Source organism: Epinephelus lanceolatus, chromosome 14, assembly GCF_041903045.1.
Source record: "Epinephelus lanceolatus isolate andai-2023 chromosome 14, ASM4190304v1, whole genome shotgun sequence".
Classification (NCBI taxonomy): Eukaryota; Metazoa; Chordata; class Actinopteri; order Perciformes; family Serranidae; genus Epinephelus; species Epinephelus lanceolatus.
In genome coordinates, this window is record NC_135747.1 from 18,948,748 (window position 1) to 18,975,567 (window position 26,820).

Genomic DNA, 26,820 nt, shown 5'->3' on the forward strand with positions numbered 1-26,820 from the left:
AACCGAACAGACGCGTTGTGCAGCAGCCGCTGCTGTCCCGTCAAAATACAAACCACACCCGAACAGTTGGTGGCAGTAGTGCACTGTGTTTGCAAATCTCCAATAAACCCCAGAGAAGAAGAAGTTTGGACCCAGAGCCCAGGGTTGACAGGTTTGCGCCAGTGATTATTCCAGTGCTTGGAATTAATATTTAGCACTAGAAATGGGTAAGTACATGAAACATGTGCCTGTCAGGTCTTGCTTTGTCAAGGGGGAGATGTCTACGGTGGCCGAGAGAGGTCACAACACACGCAAACTCGTGTTTTTTGTTTAAAACCCCGACCATTCGCTCGCGACTTGCGCAAAAAAATCGGCGTCTCTTCTATTTTCGGTCTTGCTTGCGAAAGCAGCGCAACTCAAGCAGCGCGTAGAACGGATGCGGTGTGAATGCTGTAATCTGCTAACATGCTCGCCAAAATGAAACCACAAGTAAACAGCGACCGTTTGTGAGCGCTATGCAAATGCATTGCTTGCGGTGTAAATGAGGCCTGAGTATATGGGAATGTGGATATGTACTCAATGGCATTAAAATCAAAATTTTTAATTTCTCATTTTGCTTTTGATCAAAATTACAACCAAATGGACACAAATCAAACAGAAATGTATTTAAGCGATTATCTATAGATGTTAAATGAAAATAGAGTATTTACATCTCTTCCGAACATTATTAAAACACCTGAAAATTGCTGTACTGCAAAAAGATGTCACCCCATTGGCTTCAACAAACCTTAGAGGACAGATGTATTCAATTCAATTCAAAATAAAGGTCTAGCTCACCTGAAATCCTTTTGTTTGAGGTTATTTCTGAAGTACTTTTAAAATTTTGTGTAAGTGGAAAAAAACAAAATGTGACAATTTCAAGGATAATTCTTTCTTTTTTAAATGGAACGGCAGGACACTGATGTGATATTGATGTGCCTTTATTCTGCAATGCTCTGTAGAACAGAAGTGCTTCATAAACAAGGTTTATTATCATGGTTTATATATATATTGGGCACATTTATTGCACCCAAGTGTTTCAGTATGCTTGATACTCATATAGAATAATTACTGAGAAAAACATTAATGAAAAGAACAGAAGATAATTGTCTTTATACACAGGGGACACAGCATTGCCGAATGCAATTTATCTGGACAGATCACCAGGGTTTCTGCTGCTTTAGTGAAAACAAGCCTTGAGCAGGAGTTTGGCTTTCAAAAGAAAAACACACTGTAGCATATAGCCACTATTATGGGTACATACACACACTAACACACAACCTTACACACATACAAACATGTACATGCATGCAGTCTTGCTGGGTATTGGCACCCTGTCCTCTTGTTAAGCCCTGGGAGCAAGGAGGTGGTATTGGCATTTTGTTGCTGTGCCAAACATTTTGGACCATGCGATTGCTGTTTAAAACGAGATGCTTCTTTCCTCTAAGTGCTCCACAGGTAAGGAGTGGAAACCACACACACCCACCCACACACACACACACACACACACACACACACACAAACACAGACTAAAGGACAATCAATCTTCGCTGACATTCTTCAAACAGTCAGGGGCAAGTGAGTGTGGCCTGCAGCTTGAAGGTCACCAGTCAGAATTCCCAGTCTGGCTGGGAAAATATGGATGGGTAAAGTAAATGAATGGCACTTTCCTTTTCCTCTGTAACTACCACTACCACCAGAGCAGAGGCTAAGCCCCCAGCTGTTTAGCAGTCAATAGAAGACGACTGTGGAGCAGGGCGAATGTGAAGTAAGGTATCACTAGAAAATACTGGGAGAAACCAGCCCAGGCGCCAGAATAAAATGCTGGCATTGTACATTTCTGCAAACCACAGATATTCTATACAGATATCATCAACACTTCTTAAATGAAGCAGTTCAGATTTCATGTATATGAGCTGAGTTTCCGGGTTGTGGAAGAGGGAATGATAGAACACATGTAACCAAGGCAAGACCGAACTTAAATTTTAACATTTTCAATATGAGATCTACAAATTTAACATATCTGTGCATTGCAGAAATGTACAATGCCAGCATTTATTCTGGTGACCGAGTTGGACGATCACAAAATGAGCAGACCAAAGATCAACACATTTGTGTCTGACTCTGCTGCTTACAAAGCCCAGCATAAGTTTAATCAGGAAGACTTTTTTTATACTATATCCATTCACAATTCTCCGTCAATCCGACTCCCACCACTTCCACCATTCAGCTGACAATGGGTGTTCCCTCTCAGGTTAGCCAATCAAACTTTGCAATGATCTCCTTCGGCCATTCAGGTCGCTGCTGCAAAACTTTTCATCTGTTCTCCTCTCTGCTTCCTTCAGCTGTCCTCCACACCATTCACCTCCAGTCACCTTATCCAGAGCCCAGGACAAGCTCATCAAAAGCCCATTCCTCTTCACATCCAGATCCTCAGCCCCCTCTTAATCTCATCTCATCACCACCATTACCACCACCAGCGTCTAGACTCCATAGGGGGTGATGTCTAATCTACTATGTCTTTACCACCCTCCTGGAATAGATGACATCACGATGGGGTCTAATCGCCAAAGACTTTTCACCCTTCTCATACTTATGCGCACATGTAAATAAATATTCTTTTCTCACAGAATGAGTCTCTACTGATTGAATTTTTGTTACTGTTACTGTAGTTCATCTCTCTGCTTTCTTGCTCACCAAATCACATTCTCTGTCTCCCCTGCTGTTAGTGAAATAGTCATTTACATACATCTTGTTTAAAAGTCAGTAACATTAGAATTTCTCATCAGTAATGCAATCTGGTTTGTAAACATGATCACTGCTCTGTAATTGAGAAAAAAAAATCCCATGCCATCAACAGTTAGTGAATTCTCCTCTTTTCCTCACAACTGTAACATGTGAATGGCTTTGCATGTGCATTCTGTTACACAACCTATCTGAGTTAGGCGGAATTCACACTTGCCTTGAATCTATCTCCGTACCTACTCTACAAAGAGCCTACGGCGCACCCTACACCGTAGGCTGACATGCACCTTCTCAGAAATGTAACTACACGTCGCAGCAACGCAGACCTCCTGTCTATTTTTGGAAGCTGAAACCACTTCTCTCAGTGGAAACAAAGCTTTTATTTATTTTAATTTCACAGATAAGAAACTTTAAATTGTGAAGACAATAAAGCCTTCACAAAAATAGCATTTTCAGTCTTGTGTATGACTTATCCTTCGGGGATTTACACTTCGGGATTTATCCTGGCTTCATATGAGAAGAGGAAATCGCCGCTTGTTGCTAGGCTAATTTATACAATGTAAAATGCCATAGGCTTGTGCTAATAACATTAGCATGTTATGTTTGTTTGGAAAACGTGTTTAGTATGAGACAGCTGTTTTATCAGTGAATGTTGTCAGTTGTAATAGAGCCAAATTTTGTAACATTACGTTTGTTAAATGTTGCTGTTGTCCCTGGCGTCATTTGAGTAGAGAAAAAGTCCGCTAGCCACTAGGCTAATTTATGCAAATGCGTTGTCTGTGAATGCTGCGAGTTATAGTGAAGCTCATTTGTGTACTTGTGTTTGAAATTGTTGCTATTACGCCGGGGGGGGATGCTGGCTTTGTGTCATAGTACACACACACACACACACACACACTTACAGGGACATGTGCATATCAGATGATATATACAATATTTAATGCATTTTTTGCTAGTATATGCATACGCGTCATTAACAGTTTTATGTCTCTATCACTCTATGTAAAGTTAAGCCCCACAGCACCCTCTTTTGTCTCCCTATATGTTCTGTTATTGCTGATATCTGGTTCTTTGATTGTCAGACAAGCCCTCAGAGCACACAGAGCATTAAATTAAACACACGTAGGATATTCATCAAAGATGTCCTGATAAAAATAGAAAAGCTAACACTCCAAAACTCTCCCTCTTAGACTGTCAAACTAAGTGCAAAACATGAGTGCAATTGGGTCGCTTTCGATGTGTGTGTGTGTGTCTGCTTCTGCATGTGTACGTGTGTTGATGGAGGTTATTTCATCTGCATTGCATCATCATAGGGTGATAATTTTGATTTTTTTTTCCACTTTTCCTTTTGAAATGAGCCGAGCTGTGAATGTTTTATAAATGGGGCCTTGTGCACTGTGCTGGGAGCCTATGGCATAGTGTGTGTGTGTATGTGCGTGTACGTAGGGGTGCTAGGGGCCCCTGATGGTTTCTATTCTGGTGTCTACGGGGTCTAAGCTTAATTCTTAATAGCTTCATCTCACCAACAGAGCTGATGTATAAGTTCTGCTTTCTTTTAAAATGAGTGACAAGGTTTCAATCTTCTGGTGAGTGCTTTTAAGATGGTCAAGTTCCAACACTGAGTATTACCATAGCAACTATGAAAGATTTACCCAAAATAATGCTATTATCTCAAATAATGAGAAACAAAATATTGACTTAAAATCGCAAAATAATGAGAAGTATTCTGAAAATAATGAGATATTTTCTGAAAAAAAAAATAAAATAAAATAAAAAAATAAAAAAATAAATAAATAGACTCTCTCACAATAATAGAAACTTTTTTAAAATAACAACTTGGTATCAAAATTATGAGTTAGTATCTTAGGATAATTAAGCAATATCACACGAGAGGGAGTGATGTACTGTGATATCGTCACGGCTGTGATTCGGTCATAGGCACGAGGCTGCAGGCCGAGTGCCGAAGACAATCACAGCCGTGACGATATCACAGTACAACATCACAAGCTCGAGTGTGATATTGCTTTTATACAACAGTTCAACAATTAAATAAGCAAAGCTGATTAAGAAATGTTGAAAAATGAGGACAAAATAGATAATTTAAGCATTTTATTTGTCTTCCGCCAACAAAAATAGTTCCCTCAGGACTCCGCTGTCACCGTTGCTATGTAACGCAGACATGGTGCGCCAGGCACTTACTCTTTATACACATTTATCTGCACATTTCCATTAATTGTGCAGCCGGTGAAATAAGTCTCTGGTGACTGCATGGTGGACTGTCGCTTCACAGGCACAGCCGACTCTGCCTTCTGATCTGACAGTATGTTGCTTTTCTCCAAGTCATTGAGCTCTGCTGATGAAACACTGACAAACCTGGATGTGTGCTCAGATGGATTCAGCTTCTCCTCTCCCTCATCTTCCTCTGATGACCATTCATAGTTCAATTCAAAACTTATTTTAGAAAATAAATCCATATTTTTGGCTGTTTGACAGTGGATGAATTAATTAGCCTACAACACAACTGCTGACCTAACTGACACTAACCGTCAGTTTTGATTTGATTGTTGATTGCAATCAGCAGTGAGGCGGAGTGATACATACACAGTGAAATAACCGTGATGTTGTACTCCAATATCGTCACAGTTTTACTGTCTCTCGACCAATCAGATTGCAGGGCCGGAACTAACTGTTGTATAATGAAAAACGTGTCATTGAAGATTCTCAGTCATCCAGGTCATGGTAATCATAAGTGCTATATTGTGGGCAACTGGACATATGATAATGAGAAACATTCTCACAATAATGACTTCATTGTTTTTCATTATATTTTGAGAAAGCTCATCATTATTTTGAAATACTACAAGTCATTTTAAGAAAGTTGTCATTATTTGTAAAACAGTTTTGTTTTTTGTTTTTTTTTTAATTTTTTGTTATCATTTTAAGGTACTATGTCATAATATATATATATATATATATATATATATATATGTATATATATTTCATTCTAATTACTTCTAGGACCTTTTTTTTATCACACTGGTGGAAATGGGCTGCCACATAAACCTATCAAGAGAAAACAATTAAAAACTTAAATTTTCAGGATTCGATGATACTCACGTCCATAAACTCCACGTTAGCTTTGGGTCCTGTGGCCTCATTTAGGATTTTAATGGCTACAGGAATCTTCACTGTTTCACCCTCTGGAACCCAGATACCCTAAAGAGACACACACACAAACAGCTGATGAGTGCAAAGTCATTCCAACTCACCAACATCTTATAAAGAGAGAGATGTTAAGCTTTAGTATTTTCAACCTGGACCCTATTTTACCATGTTTTGTGTCTAAGTAACCAACGGGAACAACACTCTCAGAAATTGTGTCTTCCTCGAGAAGTCTCGTCTCCCAAATGAAGTTGTTGCAGGAAGATAATAACAGACAGACCAGATCAGGTAAAACATAAAGAAAAATGTTTTATTTCTCTGTAGGATCCTTTCCATAATGCTGTCAGACACATAACAACCAAAGCCTGTCAGAGGCAGAAACTCTTCAAGTGGATGTACATTTACGATTCACTATTGCCCCTCAGGGTTACACAACAGTTCATTTCTCAGCTGCTGGCTGCAGCGCTTTCGCTCGATGCTGGACCACTTTCAAAAACTGTTGTCTCCATAGTCACTCAATTACAAAAACAAGAAAAAATATGGTCCAGGTTGAAAAAAAAATGCTGGTTTCCCTTTGAAAATTTGACCAGGAAGAATCTTAATTATTAAATTGAGGAATTTTCACCTCAAATTCGTCTTTGTCAGCTTTCCTAATAACCATCTTCCATAATCTCACTGGCAGCGTATGTGAAGTTCTGCATGCTGCATGATTAACAGTGAATTTGTCCTTCAAAAAGACATGGTAAAAAAAAAACTATTTAATCATTTTGAAGTATCTAATTTCACGTGGGATTAAAGTGATTTAGCAGCTGCCAAAGTGGTCAAAGCATTTAAAAGAGTAGAGAAATCAAGTGCCTCTCAACTTTTCCAAATGTGCCCCACCTTTGTTCAATCCTGATGTGACTACATCTCTCCAGTGACTGCAGGCCCAACACCTCTGCTCATACATCAATGTGATGCCTCCTTTTTAAACACAATCTCTCTCCCTGTGCTTGTGTAGATGGTTACGATTTAGCAGAATGAATTGAAGTTGATGAGTAATATTGAAGCATTTTGGTGAAAAGAGAAGTGAGCTGCAAAGCAAAACATGTATTTACAAGTCAATCTGAACGCTAACCCTCAACATTAGCCACGACCTCCGAGCTGTGCCTCAAATAATAAGATCATGCAATCAAGCTGCTGAAGCTCTGCTATCCTGCTGACTGCCTGGGAGGATTTCAACACCAACCAACTGTTCCTCAACCCTGAGAGGATCCAGTGGAGGAAATTTAGATACCTCCTGCCTAGAGGTGGCTGGAGATTCCCGAGGGAAATGTGCAAGATGTTGCTTTGAAAAAAGGACATCTGTGCTCCTGATTACACACCTCTGACCCAGAAATGTGCTATAATGTGAATGGATGGATCTACAAAATGACCAGACTCTCGCTGAAATCATCAGTGAAAGTCTGTTCTCTTTCTAATTTCAGCTGTGTCTTTCTCTACTTTTCCCCCAACCCATCATCACACTGGTGGTGACCTCAGCTATCTCTTATTTCACTGTAACCCCTGGGGTCTCGGTGTCTGCTATTACTTATTCTTTTCATCCCCCGCCTCCAGCCTTCCATCTCATTTCCTGTCATTAATGATCCTGCAATTCGTCTCTCTTGTCTTCCTTTTTTTTTTTTTTTTTTTAAATCAAGTTCTCATATCATGATCTCAACTTCAGGAGGATATTCATTTATTTTTTCCATGTACCAACTGATATACATGTTATTTTTGTGCATGTTTTACCTTGTAAACAGTTCCGAAGGCCCCGGAGCCGAGGATCTTGACCCTTTTGAGTTCTGTCTCTTTCAGGATGCGGAGCTGGGCTTGGTTGGGTGCTGTTCCACTGGGTGTTAAAGGTTCCACCAGCTGAAAACAAATCCAGAAACATAAAAGTCATTCAATCAGTGGGTATTGTATCACAAGCGCTGTAACACAAGCTCCCTACAATGAGATGAATTCATTTTTCACACAGCACCTCTGCTGTGTACAAAGTCAGCATAATCCTTTCAACCAGCAAAACAGAATTCATCATGGGAAAATACCAAGAAATTGTTAAAATATCTGCTGTCACTCATATTTCCAAGCAGTTATATGTCATTCCAACCCAGTCGCCAGAAGAAAATATTCAAATTGTACATTTCTGCAAACCACTGATATGTTATATTTGTATGTTTCACATATATCATATAATTTCTAAAGTGGCCGAGTTCTGATTACGTGTCTATGAAATGACTTTGACTCCAGTGGGTGGAGGGGATGATGGATGGCGCGCAACTGAGAGGAGATGGCTGCCAAGCAGAAGGCCACTGTTTGAGGCCAGCAATCAACAAAACTGGTTGTACTTTAGTGAAACACTGGCAGCATTTCCAGTAACAATCAGGCCACCAAACCTGGGCGCTTTGGGCTAAACATGATCTTTTCCATCCATAATCAAAGGGTCTTGTGCCTGAACACAACCACACATTAACCACAGCGTTGTAAAGAAACATAAAGTACACAAATCTGCTACATAATGTAATGATGCTACATGCTGGAGATGCTGGAGAAACTTACAATGCCAACATTGGGTTGGGTTTTTAGCTTCAGGATAAGCATGGGAACACAAAACACTTCCATGCCCAACCATACACATGTCCAGGTAAATTTACCAACCCCTTTTCCACAAGATTGTGCCTCCTAACACACCTGAATTAAGTAGAAAAAGTCCATTTACATGAGCTACTGCTAATTTTCACTACTTACAAGACTGTTCCTTGACTCAACGGCAAAAAAAGGCTGTTTCTAAAAACTGTGACCTAATTTCCACGAAGTCATGCTGTGAAACTCTTTTACCATAACAACAATTACCATGGAGTTACTCGGCACTGAAGTTTTTCTTGAAATAAGAATCCTAAAATAGTGCAATTGGAATGCAGTGTTTACTGTAATTTATTGAAGTTGTAATTGCTCTGAAACCTGTTAATCTTATCATGCATTTTCTGCAAAACACCTAATCTTAATAAGTAACTGCCCTGTACTTCAGGTGACAGGAGGGTTACTATGGCATTTTTCCAGCAAGACAAATCCAAACCCTGGAGTGCCATTACCATTTCAATATCACAAGTGAGAGATTTAATATGTGAAAAGAAGAGGGAGATGGAGATAGGTGGACGAAGAGTGAGGGAAAGAGGTGGGGGGAGGTGGATAATTGCGGAGCCCAAAAAGGAGTTGACACTTTTGTTGTCTCATTACTCCTCAAGTGGAGGAACGAACAGATTTAACAGCAAGAGAGGGAGAAAGATTATATGAGGGGAGGGAGGGAGGAGGGGGAAAGGCGCGGGGCAGGAGAGAAACAACAACAACAAGACAGCGATGGAGAAGCGGGCAGCTGAATTAGTCCGAGGATGCAAAAGCATGAGAGAGGGAGCAATATAAGGAGAATTAGGAAAAGAGAGGGAGATTAGAGAGGGAGGGAGGGAGGGCAGAACAGAGCGGGAGTGTAAATCAGCCTGGCTGTGGTCGGCCGCTTCTGTCCCTCTGGCTCATGGTTACCATTTGATTAAAAACAATAGCCATTCTTCATTTAAATGGAATCACAAATCAGCTTCTGCAGGGTGGGAACAACAAGGGCGGCGGCCACACACACTCATAAACAAACACACGCAGGACAATACAGATGTCTTTAAAATGATCTGTCCACACACACACACACACACACACACACACACACACACACACACACACACACACAAATACTACTGTATTCCTTTCCACTGTGCAGGGAGCTGTCCAGCATTAGTGGTGCTGAAGATGTTGAGGCATGAGAAGCTGCCACAGTGCAGCACACTGGAGCTGTCCAGCATTAGTGGTGCTGAAGATGTTGAGGCATGAGAAGCTGCCACAGTGCAGCACACTGGAGCTGTCCAGCTTCTCACTCTAAGAGGCAGTGCTGGAAACAACCTACTTGCTCAGCTAATGGCTGAATCCAAATGTCCACCCTCTGGACTTGCAGACTGAGCCCTCGCGGACTTCAGTTGTACAAAGTGTGACGTATTTACCGTCATCATGTAAAGTCTGTAAGAGCAGAGACTGCAAGCGGCTAATAGACAGTGCTCGACTGTTTTACTCGTTGCAGTGGAAACATTCAACTATTGCTGCTGTCATATTTATATATGTCATATAAGTTGAATAAGATGAATATGTATGTATGTTTATTCTGCTGCGAGGGTCCAAAGGACAGAAGGCTGTCGTATGCTGTAAAGCCCTGTGAGGCAAATTGTGATTTGTGATACTGGGCTTTATAAATAAAATTGATTGACTGATTGTTTGAAGTTGATGAATAGTGCCTGCTCATTTGTTCCTGCAGATAGCAAGATATAACTCCCATGTATAGCCTTTTTTGTGACTAAACAAAAATGTATTCATACATCTCAATATAACAGGCTACAGAAACCTTCTTTTGTTGTTTTCGGCCAATCTTTTAGCCTATTTCACTGCAACCTGATAGGCTGCAATAATTAAATGCATTTTCGTTCCCTCTACAGCCTATACTTCTACGTATCTCTGTATCATGATGTGGTTGAATATTATGTAAGATAAGATAAGATAGTCTTTACTGTCATTGTACAGACACCTCTACAACGAAATTGTGTTTGCTACATCCGTTAGCTGCATTAGAGTAAAAACAGAGTAACATAAAACATATAAAAAACAAGAAGAGCACGCACACAGACACACACACATCATTCAGAGAGTATAAAAAAATAATTTAGATTGTCTGGAATAAATAATAAAGGAAGTGCGATATTGCACTTGTTATATTAGCTAAGTATTGCACCATATCGACAGTTCAGAGCTCAGTTCATGTGGGTATTGAGTGTCCTGACAGCCCATGGAAAGAAGTCTGTTTGTCCTGCTCTTTATGCTCCTGTACCGCTTCCCTGAGGGCATCATTTCTGGCCTACATAATTCAAGTCCCATCTTAATAGACCTAACTATCAATAACTATTCTATACATTGATACGTTTGGGTTTTTTTGGCAGTTGAAAAACCCACAACGTCACATCTGTGTTGCAATGAATTGTGGGTTATTAAATCAGGGAAGTCTGCTTAAGTCTGCAACCCAAGCAGACTCTCTGGAGGTCTTGTGGACTGGATGAATTGTGGATTTGGACAGCCCTAAGCAAAGTCTGCAAGTGTGGTGAAGTCTGGACATTTGGATTCAGCCAATATTAAATTTTTCCTGACAACAGAATGATGAGAAAAAAGTGCATTAATTGAATAGATGCAAAAATTAATCTTAATGTACTGTGACAAATTCCACCGGTTTAGGTGGTTAAAGCAGTTAAAAAGTGATATCCTTTATATAAGCTACAGCATTATAATGTGGGTTTACAAGTGAGCTACAACTGTAGCAATTGAAGGCTGTTAATTATTTGCATAGCTCCTCGGATCGCTCTGTGAAAAGGTAGTTTCTTATACTTATCGCATTCTTCTTTTTGAATAACAACGCAGCAGTTTTAGCAGATAACATTTGACATTGTTTGCAGCACATTCTGCTTTCACATTAAGAATGTCAGCAAGCTTCTTCCTCATGCTGTTCGTAAGTATTCTTCATTAACTACATAATGCAAAATTAAAGAGACATATAAGTAATCAGGAAACAGTGACAGTGTAAGTGCCTGCCATATGTGAGATAAGTGTAAGTGTGATAACAAGCCACATCCGTGCTATTTTGTCATTATAGAAGCTATCAGCACACACACTTCACTGACACTTGTATGCTCTGAAGAGACAGAAAGCAGTGGAAGCAGACCTTATTTTCACTATGGATGCACAAGTGCATTACATTATGTGCTCTTCTTGTTCTAAAACAAAGGAGGAGTGCTTTCAACTCTTCTAATGGTATGGTCCCTAACCTCTTCATAACAGAAGTGTCCTCTATGGCAAAGTCAACACCTGAGCCACTGAGTTTCTGACACTTTCTCCACCTCTGCAGTCACCATCTGGAGACGTGAAGCCTCATTCTCTTTTCTCTCGCTTTCAGTCTGATTTTCTGTTATTTTATATAGTATGCGCCCGGTGTATGTGCTAGGAATGCACCGACACTCACGCTGCTACACTATAAACCTAGACTTTCAGGCACACACACATATAGTCAGACAAATGTTATAATGACATATTCGTTATAAAGACTGCCAGTTATATGCAAAATCTGTCAATCTGCCACTCTTCCTGGAAAAAAATTCTATTATTTTGTACCCCTTTCACTGTTTTTTTTTCCACCTCCTATTTCTCAACTATATTCTTAATGTTTTTGAGTCTGTAAACCCTAAGCAATGGCAAAGTTATTTGTCCAGTTTGATGCAATAATAAAGGTTTAAACTGATATATGCCATACAACTGTCACCAATTTCCTCTGATTTCCAATCATGCACAGTCTTGAAAACAATATCTTTCAGTGGCAACAGTTTCTTATCTCATGCCCTGCTTACCTCTGTCTCCAGGAAGCGACGGAGGGCTCTCTTCTTCTTAATGTTCTTCCGGCGCACAGACACTGCTACGCTCAGCACCATGATCACCACCATGAAGAGGCCACCAATCACTCCTGCTGCGATCAGAGGGGTTCTGAAGATAAAAAAGTGGAGGGGGAGGAAAAGGAGGGAAATTAGTAGATGATGAAAAAGAGGAGGATGCAGGTGAGGAGAAAGCATATATTATTATTTTTGGAAAGAGAGAGATGATGACAGGGGAGGCCGGAGAGGTTGGGGGGTGGGATTGGATGTGTTGAGTAGGAGTAGAGAGGATGAGGAGAAAAAGATAGAAGTTGGCATCATGTTTATGGTGCCATATGCACACACACACAGAATAAGTAAATAAACAAACACACAAACTAGAATACCTGGCTCATGTTTGTATGCCTCTGTGTACCAGACAATGCATTTACAGTTTACATCCATGTCTGCAGAAACATTGATGCTTCACACGAATCTTTCCCCCTAGCAGCACAGAAGATCTTTACAATCAGCACAGTTTCAAGGTGGGCACCCAAGGTTATATATTAGTGTCACCTTCTGTTCCAAAAATATGGTGTTGAGTAATGGCCAGAAACGTGTTGTTGCAGGACATTATGATGTCACGGTGAAGCTAATCTTTGACCTTTTGGATATAAAATGTCATCACTTCATCAATTTATCCTATTAGAGACTTCTTTGAAATTTCACACACCTGACGAATGAATTCTTGAGGTATGGCCAGAACGTTTTGTGAAGTCACAGTGACCCTGACCTTTGACCTTGGATCACCAAATTCCAATAGATTCATTGTTGAGTCAAAGTGAATGTTTGTGCCAAATTTGAAAAAATTCCCTCAAGGTGTTCTTGAGATATCAAATAATGAGAATGGGATGGATGTACGTACACATGGACATAAGTTTGTATGGAGGTACACTCTATGGACACAAGTATTTGGTTATACCTGTTCATTATTGAATTCAGGTGATTCAATCAGACCCGTTGCCACAGGTGTATAAAATCAAGCACCTAGCCAACATTTGTGATACAAAATGAGTCATTCTGAAGAGCTCAGTGACTTCAAGCGTGGTACTGTGATAGGATGCCACCTTTGCAATAAGACGGTTCGTGAAATTTCATCCTTGCTGGATATTCCACAATCAACTGTAAGTGATGTGTTAGAAAGTGGAAGTGTTTAAAAACAACAGCAACAGCCAAGAAACGGAAGACCACGTAAAATCACAGAGCAGGGTCAACGACTGCCAAGGCGTATAGTGCATAAAAGTTGCCAACACTCTGCTGAGTCCATAGCTGAAGAGTTCTGAACTTCCACTGGCATTAATGTAAGCACAAAAACTCTGGCAGGAGCTTCATGGAATGGGTTTCTTTGGCCAAGCAGCTGCAAACCAAAGCTAATACCAAGTGTTGGATGGAGTGGTATAAAGCACACTGACAATGAACTGTGGAGCAGTGGAAATGTATGCTATGGGGTGACGAATCCCACCTCTCTGTTTGGCAGTCAGATGGGCGAGTCTAGGTTAGACAGATGCTGGGAGAACTGTGAAGTTTGGTGGAGGATGGATAATGGTATAGGGCTGTTTCTTAGGTTGTGGGCTTGGCCCCTTACCCCCACAGAAGGGCAATCTTAATGCTTCAGCATATCACAACATTTTGGACAATGCTATGCTTCCAACTTTGTGGCAACAGTTTGGGGAATGTCCTTTTCTATTTCAACATGACTTTGCCCCAGTGCACAAAGCAAGGACTATATAGACATGGTTTGATGAGTCTGGTGTGGAAGAACTTGACTGGCCCACACAGACCCGCACTGACCTCAACCCCATCCAGCACCTTTGGGATGAACTGGAGTGGAGATTGCCAGCTAGGCCTTCTCGTCAAACATCAGTGCCTGACCTCATAAATGCTCTACAGAAGGAACGGGCACAAATTCCCACTGAAACACTCAAAAATCTTGTGGAAAGCCTCCCAAGAAGAGTGGAAGCTGTTATAGCTGCAAAAGGGGAAGCAACTCTATATTAAAATATATGTATCTGAATACAATGTCATTACAATCCCTGTTGGTGTAATGGTCAGGCATCTGAATACTCGTGTCCATATAGTGTACATACATACGGATGGACAGATGGATGAATAGACAACCCGAAAACATAATGCCTCTGGCCACAACTATCGGTGCCACAGAGGCATAAAAAGATGTTTCTAAAGTATATGCTGTTTTTTGGGGGTGATCCTTAAAAAAACTTCTTCACCTTCAGTTTTTGTCTGTTTTCCTACCAGCTTCATCTGGTAACAAATATCCCTCCATGCCCTCTCATTAAAATCGAGGCTGAGATCAAAAACATGGAAATAACCATCAAAGTGAATTCTCAGCACCACACTGACGCTGTCATTTGAAATCAAGCCTCTCAATAATTTTCCTGATATGCTCCCCAAACTGTCTACAAAGCTGCTGCAGAAATGAGCGTTCAGAGTTGCCTTTGGTATACCAGCCGATCCCCGCCTTTTTTGCTATAATGAAAGAACTTAATTTGGTCAAGGCATACTAAAACTCTCCTAAATCATGGGAAAAGGCTGCTACTTAGGACTGTATATCACAAAATGCAAGGATACACCCCATAAAATGTTATCACAGTCAGCCGGCTTCATGAGAAGTGAAGAACTCTATCTCCCCCACATCTTTGGCTGGCACAGGGAGAAAATCACCATTTTGAGGACTTATAATGTGTGATGGTAACGAGCTGTTGAGAAGTAGAGCCTAGCTAATAAATGTGTCAGGCTGACATACCTGATAATATTTGCTTAGCGTACATACTGTATGAGTATTGATAACTTCAGGTAAAAGCTGTAAAAAAAAAAAAAAAAATCCTCACTTTTGTTTGGGCTAATTTAGATACTGCGTAGTCATTACATAGATTACCCACAAAAGAGCACAGACAAATTTATTTTTCATCTGTAAAGATGTCCACCTGATTAAATATCATGGCCACAATTCTTTGAAGGAATAATTTGAAATACACCTCTTGGCTGTCTTGTGGAGGATTAGATGAGAAGATTAATACCACTCTCATATCTGTCCATTAAAGGTCCAGTGTGTAAGATTTAGGGGGACGTACTGGGCAGACATGAACTATAGTATTCATAACTATGTTTTCATTAGTTTACAATCACTTGAAACTAAGACTCTGTGTTTTTGTAACCTTAGAATGAGCTGTTTATAGACCCTTTTACTGTAAGTAAACAGAATGATGTGTTTGGTGGGCGGGGCTTAGCTGGAGGCAAAACAATTCTCCACAGACGTTATATTAGTTAGCGCTAGCTAGCAAGTTCTGTTGGCTGGTTTAAGACAATGGAGGAAGATGATGTAAGTGGTGCATTCAGAAATACTCACTTTGAGTGCTGGAGTGTACTATGGCACAAAATGGACCATTCGTAGATTTTGAGCGTTGTCTAAATTTACCATTTAGTTATTCAGAGCACCGCACTCTTGGAGCACCGGAGTGCACTTTGTTTGGGGAAACAGAGCAGCAGAGCACTGAGTGGAGTGAAGCTTAACTGTTTCTTAATTAATGTAGAAATGAAAAGAGTGTCAGAGTTAATTTATGAATGCACCATGTCAGATCACTCACTCTCCGGGACCGCGAGTATTACTTGAAAAAGTAAACACTGACCAACGGGACCAGACTGGCTGACCCGTATGCTCTCACACACACCTACTACAGGATTGCTGACGGTGGAATGGCCGGCTCTGTGGTTGATTACTTTGCCAATTTTACAAAGGAGGATGACACTTCAACAGTTTCCTCCAGTTTGTTTTGCTATTAAAGCTAACGTTAGCTAATGCACTACTGGAGAAATCCAATATTCCTCTTAATACCTGCCCAATTTCTGATTAGGTAGACATGATAACCCTTAATACACAACAATGTTATTCAACAGTTAATAATTTCCCCTTACCTGATATAAAGTGTGGGCTGCACATGCGAGCATTTTTTTTAAGATCGCATCCGTCCAGTCCTCGTCATAAGGCATTTAACCATAGTTGTCTTTTTTTGTTGACAGGCAGTGGCTGCTGGTATATGATAAAATTTCAGTTTTGAACCATGACTTCTTCTATTCTGGCTCCCAATAACACAACAAGACAACATTTTAAAACTCCTGCATAGCCAACAGCCCTGTGGTGGTGAGTCATATTTTGCCTCCAGCTAACAAACTGGCATCATTGTGATGTCTGCCCTGAAAGGGTCCATATCTACATATGAACTAATCAAACACTGGCTCTGGATAGGGCTATTTGCACTCTATTGTTGGCCACATGGGAGAATTTTCAGTTGGTTGCAATGTTGCAACCTCACCACTAGAAGTCACTAAATCCTACAAACTAGACCTTTAATATGAATGAACAACCAGGAGAGAATTAGCTTAGAATTACAGTTTAACAGCCCCTCTAAAGCTTACAAATGACCACATTATCTTCTTTGTTCCATCTATATATACATGAAGATGTAAAAACAAAAATTCATGGTGACAACAAGAAATAGGAAATCACTGCACTTGGTTGAGAAACAGTCCAGCATGTAACGTAGGTATGTTGTAAAGGTTTTGCGCAGATTGAACAAGCTATAAAGTAGTAAACAGTGGGCTTAAGAGGTGCTGCTTTGGACAGAACTATTTTCACCTGTCTCTGCATGTTTCTGTATTTTGTGATCTTCCATTAAAACTTGACTAATAACGAAAAGAAAGGTCACTAAAGATTTGACGCTCAACCAAATGTCATTTTAGCATCAAGACCTACTGTAGATATCTAATGAAATCCGCACACTTCATATAAATGGTCTTTCTAACTGACTGGACTAACTACTCCCCTGAGTGATCATCTATAATGTACTCAAGACATACAGTTCTCAAGGTTGTCCAGCAAGCCACATTTGCACATGGTCAGCCATGCATTGGACCACATCAAATGCAATGTTTCTCCACCATTACAACCATCACTCTAAATAGGCATGCACAAGGAGCCAATCAGGGATCACAGAGATACCAGACAATAAGGCAGCTCTGATCATTATGAATTAAATTGGAAAGATACTGCCAAATGGGAACATGTTAGATGAGGTATTACTTGTCAGTTTTATCAGACAAAATATTATTACAGGAGTAAGTGACAGGAAGCGATTAATCCATCTTAATCAGATATGCACACAATCCCTACACAAGATGTATGCTAATGCCAGGTGGAACGATGCCCTTTGAAGGCTTAGTGTAATCATGTATTTCTGATAAGCCACTTTCAGTCGTGCTCAAAAGCCAATACCTCCAACCCGTAACAGATTTACAAGATGTGTGATGCCTCAGAGCAGGCAGCTGAGCCTGAGGTTGGCCGGGCGTCTACTGCTGTATCCTAACCACAGCTATCGGAGATCTGATAAGGGCTGATCTATGCACCAGGTCAGCTGATAGCTACATTCCCCATCTGCTGCAGTCCCCCGTCACCCTGTTGGCAGTGTCCCAGGGACTGATTCAGAGGGGAAAAACCTAGATTTTGAGCAGATCTCCAGAAGGCGTGAATGTTTTCTCTGAAATTGTAGGTATCTCCTGCAGCATCTATTGGCCTCGATAAAAGGTTCAAGACGGAATATTGATTAGTGAATACTTTCTTAATGGTTATCAGTTTGTCCGTCTTTGTATCTAACTGTATGGCTCTTTCATCTGAAGCTTCCAGCTAGATAGTCTAAATGTCTTTGTTTTTCCGGTCTAACTTAAAAGTCAGCCATTGCCTTTAAGCATTGCACTGTCCTGTCCTGCATTGCTCTGTTCTCTTTTGGCAGCTGTGTTGTGCTGCAGATCTGCAGACCCACCAGTAACTTCTGTAGCCTTTTTTTCTCAGTTAAATCTTCCCCAAAACACCACACAACAATTTTCAGCACCACTTGATGCCAAACTGTTTCTTTTATGAAATCTTGAATCCATTTGTTGTAAACAGTTAGCGGCATTTTGTTCCCCAAACCCCCCGTATAGCCTCAGAACAAAAGCTAAAACGCTATCAATTTATCAAGAACCAGGCAAATTGCTTGCACACACACACATGCACGCACGCACAGGCAGACACACACACACACACACACACACACACACACACACACACACACACATACACACACACACACACAAGCATGCACAGAGAGGCATTAAGGACACTCACAGGGATTTTGGGCCTTAGAGCTAACCATTAATCAGAGACTTTGCTTACTGTGATTCTTTTGTGTTTGTGTGTGTGTGTGTGTGTGTGCCCGCATCGTGTGTGCCACTACGCAGGTGTGTTTGTATGAAAGGCAATTCGCAGAAAAGAATTTTGTACCTGTCCATCCAACCAATACAGTCTTGCAGTCTTGGTCCAATGCACCTAGGCAAACAAATACAAGACAAAAGTTAGAGACACAACATTCATAGTGTATTACATATCTGAGAATGATGAGACCCTGTATTGAGTTGAGCAAAGCAACACAGTAACTAATGGTTAATCAAACACAAACTAAACCCATATCTATATTACATCTTTGCTGAGAATATGTGCTCTCGGTGGCCTTTTATTACTTCACTTGTTTGATGATGCAGCTCACGTAATGGGAAGTATAGACTTCAGCAAGACTCTGAGAGGTCACTCATGCTGAGTAAGATTACATTTTTCATGCAGGCCGGCTGTATTACAGCACACATCTTTGGCAGCGTTCACACATTAGAGATATATAATAATACATAATAAGATCTGCATTCAATTATTAATTATAATTTATTATGTACTGTATGGCAAATTGCACATTTTACAGAAAAATACTATAAATGAGCCATCTTGGAGTTCATAAAAATACATAATTTGTAATGTTTACCCCTTTACCTTTTTTTTTTTTTTCCAGTAGCTATGCGTATTGATTTGTCGGCAGTGCTGGGTGTTGTCTTGTGTTTTAGGTTCTTAAGCTGACAGTGGCATAGACAAAAAAGGAAATTGGTCGTGAAAGCACAAGTATGCTTGCTGTGAGGTAGGGCATTAACGACTTTGATTTTTTTCAGGTCGACTTATCTGTCAATAAAGTCGAAGTTGAGTCTAAAAGTGATTTGATGATGTCATCACACTGACACGGTGGAGGAAAGTGAAGTATCTCAACACATGTGATGTGTGTCTGTCAAGGCCCGAACATACTCGGGCGAAGCGTACGCGGAACGGACTCTGCGGAGGTCCGCGCGCACTCAAAGCGGACATCTGCAAGCCCTGTGCGCGCAAAGCTCAGATTTTACGACCACGCGGACTCCGCTCTGCGCACCAGTGACTGCTCGGCATGCATTTTTCATATCGCAGGGATTTTTCACGGACATTTTTACAGGAAACTACAACGCGGAAGTGCGCTCGACTATGAAAGTCCGAATGACTGGAGTCTGCTCTGCTTATAGTACACCCGAGTATGTTCACTTAGTCAAGGATAAAGTATCAGTGTAAGCCAGTCAGAGGCAGTGACTGCATTCCATACACAAGCACACAGAGAGAGAGAGAGAGAGAGAGAGAGGGAGAAAACACACGACTTGTCGACTCCTCCCGGGGGGTGTCGACTTGTGCCACTGACGTCGACACGTCGACAAATCGAAAAAACTCAATTTTTCACTCTGTTTGTCAATTACACACAGGTCTGAACACACATGCACAAACAGGACCTATACATGCACTAAGTGGAGAGATGTCAGAGTGGGCTGCCCATGACAGGCCCTCTAAGCGGTTGGGGGGTTCAGTGCCTTGCTCAGGGGCACCTCGGCAGTGCCCAGGAGGTGAACTGGCACCTCTCCAGCCACCAGTCCACGCTCCATATTTTGGTCCGGACGGGGACTTGACCCTCTGGTTCCCAACCCAAGTCCCTATGGACTGAGCTACTGCCGCCCCAAATGAATGAATTGATATGCATTTCTAATTTATCCTAGCTATTTGGGATCAGTAGGACCCAAAATGTATAAAAAACTAAACATTGTCAATGATAATAAAATCCCAATGTCCTCAAAAGAGTACTTACTAATTAATTAACTAATTACTAATGTTACTGTTGCTAAAACTGGTCAAATTTGTTGCAGTATAAAGCAATAAACATTACTAATGATAAATAAACTAGTTTCAATCATAAAATCTGATCAGGTTTTGGACCTTGTCCACTTTTGTGTTGGGATCAGCTGCAGACTGACTTGGCAGAGATGGCTGCCATCTTGTTTTTACATGGATTAGTGTACTATGCATTTACAACCACTAGATGGTACAAAAAAGTGTGCCCAATTGAGGACAACGGGTCTAAGTCAAGTATAATGAAGAATAAAGTCAAGTAAATCGAAAATGTGATGTCCTCAAATGAGGACGTAAGGTTTTAGGAGGTTAAGTAAAGGCCCAGACCAGGGTTTACACTAGACTATTTTATGGCAAATACAGCCTTTAATATTCCAGAATTCCATCCATATAAAACCAGACATATGTTTGAAATAGCAGTATAATAGCCTACAGTGAAAGAGCCCTGCAATATGTCAGTTGTCATGCAGCTGCTAGTCAGCAGTCGCCTGGCTGTTCACACCAGAAGCACATTTCTCCACACCAGTCAGGAAGCCACTCTGCTCCTCTCATCTGTTCTAATCACATGTAGAGCTCTGTCTGCTTGTGTGTGAGTGAGTGTGTGTGTCTGTGTGTGTTGGCTTGTCTTTCTTGCTCACTGTTAAGCCACAACTGACAAATATAAGACAGCATGGGGTGCATATTTTATCATTTATTATATCTAATATAGCCCTTATATTGTTCATAATAGATTATCAGTGTGTTTTCCTGCCAGATTTGCTTGCAGAATAAATAGATCAGACGTGGAAACTTGCTGCAGATGGTGAGCCATCCGTGGAGCTTTGAGTTGCAACCAGTCCAGTCTGAACAGCCCCATTGCTCAACAAAGGTGATGAAAGAAAGCGGGCAGCGCTTCTCGGAAAATCTGCCTGCTTCACAGCGCTTCTGCGTCCAGTGTGAACCACTACACCTGCTATCCACCATTTGGCTCACCATGGGGTAGCGAAGCGTACCTCTTGGTCTGATCTACCAGGATACCTGCAGTGTGTTGGAGGTGTCCCTGGAAAAAAATAATCTGTGATGCCGTCACCTAACTACACCAAGCACGCTGAGGAAGACTGTGACTGCCGTTGATATGTGGAAGGCAGGGTGACAGTCTGAATGGTTGTGGTGGATAAATAGATCTGTTAGCAATTATTGTGTGAAAATTTGTTCTGCAAACTAAAAGTTTATATTTAAGTTGTCTCGGCAACATAACTTATAGGTCACACAATATTAGACTATTTCTTATGCGATTAATTACTTTATTGATGTATTCAGCATATTTCATATTGGACATTTTGGCCACTGTTTTTTTTTCTGCTGAACAACTACATGTGATACTGGGCAAAAGCCAGCATACACCAGGTTATGTTAACCCTGGCCCAAACACACCTCACGTCGCCTTTGCCTCAGCCAAAAAGTTGCACTTGAACACACTGTAAAGATTACAGCCAATGGTCAGTTAGCACATGTGTTTTGTGCCTGTGTGAGAGGGAATATCTCTTCGTATCAGCAGGCGGTGGTAAGTTTGTATTCGTCAATATAAAAGACAAACCTGAAGAACTAAAGGAAGGATTCAAGAGGCACATTAGCCAGTTCGCACATTAACAACACAACCTAATGTTGAAAGAACAAATGATATTTACCAAGCGCAAGCGAACAGTAACATGAACAAGTACAAATCGTTCCTGCTTAGGAGCTCAATTGAAGAAAAAAAAAAACAAACGTACCTGATAGAACAAGTGTGTTTTGATCTCACGCCCTCTTGAATAGTCGTTTGTTTGCTTTCCTCACTTCTCTTCTCATGTACTGAGCTTAACTGCTATTGCAATCAAAGAGATTCACTCACTCGCACAAGGGTTCCGCTGGGTTCACCGGCCCAACTCTGATTGAACATGCTGAATCGGCAAAAAAACAGCTGACTAGTGCCAGTGGTGCGGGACACACTGCAATCACTAGGGTGGCAGACGCTCACTAGACAGACCAATTGCTGACCGTTGGCTTGGTGTGTCGGGGCCCTAGAGATGTTCACTGGACAATTTGAACTGAATAAAACTACTTTCCATTGGTCAGTTTATCGATTTGTCAGTACCTCAATTCAAATACAGACTTTGGTGTACGGGTCATATTTCTGATTCTGTCAAAACATACGTCTGTGTGTGTAAGCATATATGAGCATGTATGAACTCTATCCTAGAGGTTGAGTTCCAGTCTGTCCGCACAGATGACAGAATACAAAGCTACACTGTCTTCTGATGGAAAGCAATGATCTCTGCTGGAAATTTCCCCCAGTCCTCCTGTGCTGATGCTTCAACTCTCCCATGTGTACTGTGCACTAGTGACGTCTGACAGTCTTAATAGTGGCTCCAAAACCTGGAGGCTCATTTGAATGTTGAGAAGAAAGGGATAGTGGTTTCATCCCTGTCTCTGTCTCTTTTCCTCTTTGTCTGTCTCCCTCCCTTTCCTCTCCCTCCCCCCCAGCTTGTTGTTTTGAGTGGTGGATCTGCTTATGAAGCTATACCTGTGACAAAGTGTCAGCCTGGTGTTTTCCATTTACGAGTGCATTGCTATGCTCGAGCGCGCTGGAGGCTGTCACTCAGGAGAGGAGAAATAACACATGAGGAAGTGGCATAAACTCCCTGTGGAGTTAAATACAAAATGATGTCTTACCAACCCTTGTTGGATATTACATTGAGCGATCTGTGGCTAGTGAGCAATGGAGAGTGGCAAGGTACTTCACAGATTCCTCTCACTATCATTCTCCCTCTTTTTTACTCTCATTTCTGCTTTGCCTCTCTATTGATCTGTCATATCTTGGAAGATGTTGGATATTTCTGACTATGCACTTACCAGCCACTATGTATATAAAAGAATATTCTGTTAGCACTCCAGAAAGTGGCACAGGGAAGTATATTTGAGCATCCTTGTGAAATGGTGGTGCTGGTGATGTAGTGACTACTGCAGCTGATTAGTAGTAGTGCAATACATTTTACCATCAACTTCTGTCTCACAAATTGATCATGGCGTTAGTTCAGGCAGGACACACATCCCAACTAAATTAGGTGATCTCAAACAGCTCAATCAACTGATGGAGCAGCTGATTGATGGAGGGGAGTCAGCTGATAGATCATGTGATTGCTTACTATGCAACAAATTGGCAAATCTCATTCAGGATGCCCCATTTAAACTGCTCTGGCCTGCCTACTATTGCTGCTTCCTCTGCAAGTCACTTTGCAACCCACCCCCACCCCAGCTCCTCCTTTTCATGATGTGTCTGACTTATCAGTGTCATTTCTGTTTGTCATTGATGCTGCTCTGTTCTGTTCCCAGGGGGTCTTTACTGCTTCTCTCCCTGCCTTAGGCTTTCCATGTAGGTGCATGGAAGGGCAGGGAGGTTTGCTCTCTCTGTCTCAGGTTTTCCTCATTTGCACATGGAAGGGCAGAGAGGTGTGCTCTCTCTGCCTTAAGGCTTTCCACGTAAGCATGTGGAAAAGGCTTTCTGTGTAGGCCCGAGGAAAGACAGAGAGGCCCTAGAACAGAGCCATACCACCAAATGTAATACTGCAAATGGAAATAAATTTTCTTTGACTAAAGTGTTCCTGACTGAACTGACTGCAAACCATGCCTCTTTTGTGGAGCAGCTTGGACTCCAGCAGAGCAGGGTTTTATTGTTTGGTGCAATACAATTAACATTGTGCTTTTAGACTCTCCAGCTTTCCATTTCTTATGTCAGCAGTGTCAAGATGTCTTACCACTCATACCACTAATTGCAGCAATACCATTGCAACAAGTCTTTTTTTAATAAACTGTGCAGCTGTGGTTTAGATGGTAGAGCAATCCTGCACTTACAACAAGGTCAGTGGTTGGCCCCCTCAGTCGACACGTTGAGGTGTCCTTAGGTAATACGCTGAACCCCAGATTGCTCCAGATGGCTCTGCCATTGATGCATGAGTGTGAATGTGAATGGATCACTCGTGATGACCAGGTGGCACCTTGTATGGCAGCTTCCGCCACCAGTGTGGTGAATGCTGGCTTGTGTTGTAAAGTGCTTTGAGTTGTCACTATGACTCGAAAAGTGCTACATAAACACAGTTTGAAATTTTGTTGATTTAAAAGCTGGAGTGACTAGACCCTTGGGGTTTAGGTCAGGAAATTAAATCAGGACAAGGGTTTAAAGTAGGATTATGGTTGGGGTTAGGTGTTACGTAATGATCCTACTTAATGAAAGTTTTTCTGTATTCTTTTCTTTTTTTCTTTTTGGACAACCTATCACAGTGAGGAGTTTCTTGTTTCTTGTAGATTACTTAAGAATTTGCATTTAGATACAGCTCCAAGATTAAATCTAGAGAGCTTCTTGGGATAGCATCTCACTAGCTGCGACACTGATCCCCAACTTCAAATGAATTCAGTGAGGGCCCAAAGACCCCTTCCCTGCTTCCTACCCTTGCTAGGACCACACCCATCTTCAAACTTGGCTTTTATTTTCATCTCAACTACTGCATCTTGCATTGTTTCAGTGCTATCATTGTGACAAAATGTATCCACAGACAGACCCATACACACGTAGGAAAATACTGCGGTAGTTCCTGCTACAAGGTGTCTCCAAGATGACTGTTACTGTTTGGTTTCATTCATCTTTTATAGGCTGAAAGAACTAACTTCTGATTCATGAAGAATGACACAAATATCTTACTTTTGTGAAGTAATGACCATCAAACCAGTCCTTGTCCTGACTGTACTCACCCCTGGGTGCAGTTGGCATGACAGGGATGGCATTCGTTGTTGGCTTCTGCGTACTTGAAGATGAAGCTGTTGGCACCTTGCAGGCCATCGGGACACTTCTCCACACAATTAGGACCGTCTTTAAAATGGAGGCATTTCACACAATGCTCTGGGCCCTGTGAGGAGTGAGAAGAAAAAAACATTATGCTTTTCAGATGCACATTTTCATTTTGAAATCATACAGTACTACTGAATAAAATGTACATAGTAGGTGTACACATAACCATCAGTGAGGTGCCAGTTGCAATTTAGTGAGGCATTTAAAGGGCAGCTCCATTATTCATTTATTTTTAGGTTTTTATATCATTGCATAATTTCCCAGTAGTGTTCCTTGTGTATAAATCTAAATATTTGAATTCTATGCATCAAAATGCTATCTTCCCAAGCCCTTCAAAATGTGTTTCCCCAAGTGACCTTTGTAGGTTTCTGCATGATGATGTTGCCACATATGAACTACCTAGCCTTTTTGTGGCTGAGCCAAGAGTTTTTTGAGAATTGTGTGTTATCAATCTTCCAATTTAGCTCTATTCCTAGAACCTCTAACTAGCATGGAAGCTCAGAAATTACTTAGTTACATTACATTAGTCTGGATCAGTGATGTAAGGACATTGCGACGGGCCCCAGTGCATGCTATCGTGCATGTATTGTCTTTACACAAATAACAACTTGACATAGGACAACATCAAGATACATATTACCCAGCAATTAACATAGCATATCTCACAAAAATTATTCATTGATAATTAATCAATTAATGATAATCATAATTGAATGGCCTTTATAGTTTATTCACAGATTTTATAGCTTATGTAGAAAAAGCCTTTTTGAGGACATATATAGCAAATGGCACCATTTTTAAATTAGGAATATCTTTTTTATCATTCCTCTTTGAACACAGGTACATATTCAAGGAGGCAATCTTTGTCACTTGCAAGGGCCTGCTCTCTTCCGGCCCCTCCAGCCCATGGCCCCCAGTGCAACGTACTGCCTCTATATTTACATCCCTGGTTTGGATCCAGGGATGTAAGTCACACAATAACACAGACTATCTAGCTGATCCAAACTGCTGTAGACCAGCAACTCCCTGTTAAAATTACTGGCTTTTTTTGGCAAAGGTGGGTCTGAAGAGAACAATGTAATGGCCTCAGTTCCTCATCTAAAAGGCTGTCTGGTGGAAAGTGAAAATATTCTAAATATAGCATACATAGTCTGATATAGATTTTTTTTAGGCTGACCATTTTTAAGGTGGCTAATGCACGTTTTACATGCAGATTGCTTAGATTCAGTGCTGGTTTTCCTGTCTGCTTCTCCAAAATTGGGTGCGCTGACTGCCATCTACTGTCAGGTACTACACTGTAGATCTGTGGTCTGTGGATAAGCACCTCATACAACCCCACTTTGAAAAATCCGAACTACCCTTTCAGTTATTATTATCATTACCAGCACTCTAATCTACATGAC

The 26,820-nt window shown here is 41.1% G+C and overlaps 1 protein-coding gene across 2 annotated transcripts in view; it reads right to left on the minus strand.

Moving 5' to 3' along the window:
- Positions 1–26,820, minus strand: part of erbb4b (erb-b2 receptor tyrosine kinase 4b) — a 476,882-nt gene that overhangs the window by 80,514 nt on the left and 369,548 nt on the right. For both annotated transcript variants that reach the window (XM_033616755.2, XM_078174431.1), the window contains exons 15-19: positions 25,321–25,475; positions 18,820–18,864; positions 12,426–12,558; positions 7,696–7,818; positions 5,881–5,979 (exon numbers count right to left, since the gene is read on the minus strand). In XM_033616755.2, the coding sequence (XP_033472646.2) occupies positions 5,881–5,979; positions 7,696–7,818; positions 12,426–12,558; positions 18,820–18,864; positions 25,321–25,475 (555 nt within the window). The remainder of the gene's footprint in view (positions 1–5,880; positions 5,980–7,695; positions 7,819–12,425; positions 12,559–18,819; positions 18,865–25,320; positions 25,476–26,820) is intronic.